This window comes from Salvelinus alpinus, chromosome 21 (genome assembly GCF_045679555.1).
Source record: "Salvelinus alpinus chromosome 21, SLU_Salpinus.1, whole genome shotgun sequence".
Classification (NCBI taxonomy): domain Eukaryota; kingdom Metazoa; phylum Chordata; class Actinopteri; order Salmoniformes; family Salmonidae; genus Salvelinus; species Salvelinus alpinus.
The window spans coordinates 5,417,321-5,423,450 of NC_092106.1; the positions used below are offsets into that span (position 1 = coordinate 5,417,321).

The 6,130-nt window shown below is 45.2% G+C and overlaps 1 protein-coding gene across 1 annotated transcript; it reads right to left on the reverse strand.

Moving 5' to 3' along the window:
• Nucleotides 1–1,134: 1,134 nt before the first annotated feature.
• On the reverse strand, nucleotides 1,135–5,770 carry LOC139547651 (complement C1q tumor necrosis factor-related protein 5-like). The gene is made up of 3 exons (XM_071356625.1): nucleotides 5,366–5,770; nucleotides 2,423–2,649; nucleotides 1,135–2,267 (listed from the first exon to the last, which is right to left on the reverse strand). The coding sequence occupies exons 2-3, from the start codon at nucleotides 2,640–2,642 to the stop codon at nucleotides 1,732–1,734; spliced, it is 756 nt and encodes a 251-aa protein (XP_071212726.1). The 5' UTR covers nucleotides 2,643–2,649; nucleotides 5,366–5,770; the 3' UTR covers nucleotides 1,135–1,731.
• Nucleotides 5,771–6,130: the final 360 nt, after the last annotated feature.

Sequence of the window (6,130 nt, forward strand, 5' to 3'; positions counted from 1 at the left end):
TGCTGTGGTGATACAACTCTGCCATCATGTGGACAAAGTGGCTCTCCTTCTCACCATAGGAACAATGAGCAAGTTACTCTTACCACTCTATATCAGTAACCCCAGGCAGGCAATAGATTCAGCTTCATAAAGGTTTTTAAGACACAAGATCTGAATGTGTTGTGATACAGTATCGTTGTATTTTTTATCTTGTTCTCTGACTTTCCTCCTCTAGACACTCACCCATGCTTGCTATGTCAATGAATGACATCACTGTCTCATTCACCACTGTTTGGCAGTCTTGCTGTCAGACAGAGAGAGGGAGAGATTTACAGGGCCTGAACTAATGGAAAAGAGTGACGTGAATAGTGAGAGGAAGATTGATTAACTCTCTGTTCCCTCGTTTTTTTCAGGGCAAAAACTATTAAAGTGTATTTTGGGAACATCATTTTGCCCAAGAGTTTGAGGCAAAGGGGAAAATATGAGTTCATTGTCTCAAAGTGAGAACATTTAACAGTCAGAGAAGCATTCCACTGGTTTTGGCAGCGCAAGGTAAACAGTGTCTGCCTGTAGCTAAGAGTCTGTCAATGTACTTTAAACTTTAGATCCCCAATGGTGAAACAGCCACCTCCATGTGCAATAGTACAAGCCACAGCCACCTCCTCAGACATCATTGCGCGCACAATAGAAGAGCACATTATATGATGCCATTTTTTTCATCATGCTGTGCGACATCTCCTCACCTTGAAAACAACAACAATAACAATGCTGGTGGGGCGGCTGTGGCACTAGTTCCGCCTACTGTGAGTTCTGCTTTAAGAGAGAGGAGCCCATGTTTGGTGACGTCATTAGACTGAAGTAAACAGGGGCCTCAGTGGAAAAGAAATCCACGCTGATACTCTTTTCACTTTTTGGGGTCTTCTTGGATAATAAACATTATAATGTCAGAAAGAGAAAAGAATACAGCGCCATTACACTGGCAGGCAAGCGGTCAGCTTGTCATTAAATCATAATCATTAATATGTAACATGGAACCAGGCATATTGTCCTTGTTGAGCACATCGTACCTGATGTCCTCTCTCTTGTGGGTCCTTGTTTGTTGTGTTGCCATAGATGTACTTACCTGGCCACAGTATTAGGTATTAAAGCCAGTCATGAAAGTTGACAATTTTATTGGTGACGTAACTGAGGGTTGCACAGACAGATAAGTTAAACGATTGTGAAAAGCTTATTTTAGGGCTTTCGTTTGAATACTTTCCAACTCATTTTTTTGTAACAAAAATACTAAGTACCATGACATCAGTCAGTGATGTCACAGTTGGAAGCCCTAAACAGCTCACATACCTGTATGACGCCTTCTTGAATCCTCTTTACCTCTCCACCACTAAACTGGATATATAACCTTCTGATGTTGCTAATTCCTACCAACTGATGCATGTAGATCAAAAACTGTGTAGGGCCACCGTCAGGTCGTCTGTTAAAACGATTCACCATCACACAGCGGGAGTCAAAAGGCTAACCTGAAGCACAGCTGAAAGCACGACAGTTCACCTGATTCCTCATCATAACTCATCAGTATGGTATGTGCCATAGCCTACTGCTTAATGTGTTTATGCAAAGACCAGAGTTTTTGAATAACCTTCTAAAGAAGCCACGAGTCATGTAGAAGGGCAGTAAATTTGTTTAAAATGTTCAAATATTTTCTGAGGGAGGTCCCCCCAGCCCCCACACTAAACTTGGTCACCCACATGTCTACACCCCTTCGCCCTTGGCGAAGACAGCAGAGTTTTTCCAGTCCGAGTACACCAGGAAGCCAGTGAAGGTGCTGTCAGTCTTAGAGCTGGAGTAGAAGCCACTGTACTCTCCCAACGCCATCTGCACCCACACCTGGTCGCCCGGGATGAGGTGCAGCAGCGAGCCCCCGGACAAAGACGCTGGCTTGGGCCAGTTCCCATAGAACTGGAAATACGACGCCATCGTGTGACCGTTTTTCATCAGGTCAAACTGCAGGCTGGCCCGGTAGACGGTGGCGTGGACCGCAAAGTAGTAGACGCCGGGCACTTTGCAGGTGAAACGTCCTGTTTCCATATCGTAGTCGCCCTGCTCGTTTAGCGTTACCTTGTCAAAGCGCACAGCGTCTTCCGCCGCCACGGGCTTGGTGCGACCCTCGGACAACTTGGCGCTGAAGGCTGATTTGGGAGCGATGGCGCATTCCCCCGACTGCCCCATGTCTCCTTTATCTCCAGGGTTCCCCTGGTCTCCAGTGAGGCCCCTAAAGCCTGCGTCACCTTTAGGGAGAATACGGCAAAGACACAATGCTGTTACTACTGTTCATTCAATAACACTTGAACCAACAGTAAACCAATGGAACCAAGGGAAGACTCATGGATCATTATAGTCCACAGTATGTTGTAGAAAGTATGGTGCCCTGATGTGACTGTACCTGGCTCTCCCCCGACTCCCTTCTCTCCCTTCTCCCCTGGGGCAGAATCACGCCCGTCCCTCCCATCTCTTCCTGGTTGGCCAGCACCTCCGTGCAACCCAGGGGTGCCTGGGATACCTGGGTGTCCCGTACACAGACTGGGCGGTATCTTGTTGTCTTCTAATTGGTTGGAGAAGTTGACCAATAGAACGGGGAGGAGTAGAATCTGGAGTGATTTCATTTCAATGCTACGATGTAGAGGAGAGAAACATTCTCTGTCAACATAATGGAATGGAAAATACTATTTTCTCTAGAACTGACTTCTCAAGGGGATCCACATAGTGCTCCATCCGTGAGTTAATAAATAGATATGGAGTTCATTGATTTGTTCTGCAGATGATATCAGAAGCACCATACTGCAAAAGGTTACATAAATCACAAGGAAATCTAAGAACACAAACACTTGAACCCGTAAATGATATGTGCTGAAATCAGTGGGAATATCCTTCAAAGAAGGATGATATGAAACGAGAGCAGAAAAAGAACATGTAATAACAGTGTAACAGCTGTCATATAGTAGAGATTGAATCAGCTGTTCTTATTGACAGATTCATGTATTGTGAATGCATTGTCATCTCCCGTCTGGATTACTGCAACTCGCTGTTGGCTGGGCTCCCTGCCTGTGCCATTAAACCCCTACAACTCATCCAGAACACCGCAGCCCGTCTGGTGTTCAACTTTCCCAAGTTCTCTCACGTCACCCCGCTCCTCCGCTCTCTCCACTGGCTTCCAGTTGAAGCTCGCATCCGCTACAAGACCATGGTGCTTGCCTACGGAGCTGTGAGGGGAACGGCACCTCCGTACCTTCAGGCTCTGATCAGGCCCTACACCCAAACAAGGGCACTGCGTTCATCCACCTCTGGCCTGCTCGCCTCCCTACCTCTGAGGAAGTACAGTTCCCGCTCAGCCCAGTCAAAACTGTTCGCTGCTCTGGCACCCCAATGGTGGAACAAACTCCCTCACGACGCCAGGTCAGCGGAGTCAATCACCACCTTCCGGAGACACCTGAAACCTCACCTCTTTAAGGAATACCTAGGATAGGATAAAGTAATCCTTCTAACCCCCCCCCCCCTTAAAAGAGTTAGATGCACTATTGTAAAGTGGTTGTTCCACTGGATATCATAAGGTGAATGCACCAATTTGTAAGTCGCTCTGGATAAGAGCGTCTGCTAAATGACTTAAATGTAAATGTAATGTAAATGTTGTGAATACAGACGTCCAACTCCTTTCCCGTTGGTCACAGGTCTTGGACTCTCACTCAGCTGGACACGTCTAAGAGGAGGGGTCAGATGATCGGGGGAAAGCATGCAACTGGAGAGAGGGAGTAACCATCTAAAAGAATAACAGAAGACGCCTCATACCACGGACCCAAAGCATTGGGAGTATAGGGCCCCAGTACATTTAATGAGAGCGTACACCTATGGCCGACAGGCATTACACCTTTAAAAGGCTATAAGGGCAATCGGATTATGACCATACCCTATATCTGCTTGTAGCTGTTGGCATCAGTAACCTGCACTTCAGTATACTTGTTTTCTCCGTTTTTAAAACAGCTGTTTCACATTAAATGTTAAAGAGAGCAGCAGTGCCAGAATGGAAGCAATCATTATTTACACAGTTCAAAACAAAAGCTCAGTGTTAATCCCTGTTTTCCTTTGGCGCGAGTTCAGGATCATCTCGTCCGTCCCGTCCCGTGCGTGCGTGCGTGCGTGTGTGTAAGCCTGAGCGTGTTGAATTGAGGAAGAGAGAGTCTCCGCCCCCTCCTTTAGCAGTGCTGGGAAAGAGAGGAGCCAGCTGTGAGAGACTGACTGACAGCATCTCTACAGACTAACACTGTTGGCTACCATGGGACTGCAGCACAGGACAAGCCTCACAAGGCCTGAACATACAGACACTGGGAACGACAGGGCATGTCTCCAGAGAACCTCCCAATCAATTTGCTGATAGCAAGAGTGGACCCTGTGGTAGAGAGCTGTGCAACTTGATCACACAACACAATGCTCACGTTGAACATTTTAAATCACTACCACAGGATATGCCCGTATTCAAACATCCGTTTTAGACATACCATAGAACAATCGTCGAATAAGGACTTCCAGCGTGTAGTGTGCTCACTACGAGCAAATATTACTTTAAGGCCAGAAAAGACCTTTGATAAAAGATTAAATCCTCAATGCACTGTCTTCCAGGTTATTTTCAGATCACTGCCACCTTCATGAGTCATGTTATATATTTCAGCCTCAGCTGCTGTATTCTTTATGGCAGCATTTAAAGACCTGTGCAGAGCAGAGAGGGCTGGCCTGTGGAGAAACTAGCCAAAATCTGTGTCAGCATTCTGAGGAAGAACAGACAGACAGGATAAACACTGGAATCTGAGAAGCTGCAGACCTCTGTATCCCTATCCCCTATAATGACCACAAACACACTTTTTTTTGTGTGGGAGTACGATATGCAAAGTACAGTAATACATTGGTATGTATTGTTGCAACTTTCTGAGCAACTAACCATCCAATAACATACAGGGGATGTTTGCATGTTAGCAGTATCACAAACAATCCCAGTATAACACATTTCTGATAAGGATAGCAGCAGTTTTATCACTGGTTAGAAAGAATTTATGCTATTTGAATATGATAGCCAGTGTGACGAATAGGCTACGTTATTTGTTACTTCAATAAGACATTTATATTCCAATTATTTAGGAATTCATCAACACATTTGCAAAACAAAATGAGTTGCCTATGAAACATACACTCCTCCATTCCTTTGCTGACTGTTTGCGTGGCAGCAAAAGATTCTCAATGTAAAATAGATTATTTTCCTTATTGTAGATCATGTTGAACTCACAGCAGACAGCAAACATATACAACGATTTTCAAATGAAAATATGAAAAGAAAGTTTACCAGTCAACGTCCAAAAGTCCTTAGGAGCAGCAGTCGTTGCCTTGTGCTGAAGTGAAAACAGTCAAAGTTATCTTTGCTGCTTCAGCCAAAGAGCATGGGAAAAGAGGAGAACTCTCAGCCTTGAAAGGAAACGGTAATGAAAGCAAATTAGAAAGAGGGAGGGTGGGAGAGAGGGAGGGAGACAGAGAGGAAAATATAGTGAGAGTAGGAGGGAAATATTTGAAGTCTCCCCAGCACAAATAATAAAGAGGAAAATTAGTCTTCAATAAGTCAAACCACAAGATCAGGATCAAAACAAGAGAGATGTTGAGAAACCAGGAAAGCGAGGGAGTGGGGAAAAGGCGGTGCAGTGAGGATAACAAAGGTTGGCAGATTACATACGATTTAAAGATCTGAGGCTGGAGGAATTTCTTTCCCAAACATAAACAGTGGGAGAAGATCAAGGGGGTGTGGTCACTGGTCAGGGATATGTATCCACGATACACTGAGTCAAAGTCCTGGAAAACTCGAGCAATACTGTTGACTGCTGTTACAGCCTACGCGTCGTATTGTGAACTCCTCAAAAAAGCCGTAAGGCCTTCGAGTCGGAGGATTCTTCATTATTAGCCTCAACGCTGAGACAGTTGATCCGTTTCGTGAGAGTAACGATACAGGGAGAGACGTGAAGTTATGCTATGTTTTTCTTTCTTCTGATTTTCTCCCGAAATTGAAACAATAGAGACTTCGGGCTGGAATCGTCTCCTCGTGTCAGTTTTGAGCTGATTG

Coding starts and splice junctions, on each gene's coding strand:
- LOC139547651 (XM_071356625.1), bottom strand. CDS start 2,642: ATGAAATCACTCCAGATTCTACTCCTCCCCGTTCTATTGGTCAACTTC. Junction 2,268..2,422: donor GGGAGTCGGGGGAGAGCCAG/GTACAGTCACAT, acceptor TTCTCCCTAAAG/GTGACGCAGGCTTTAGGGGC.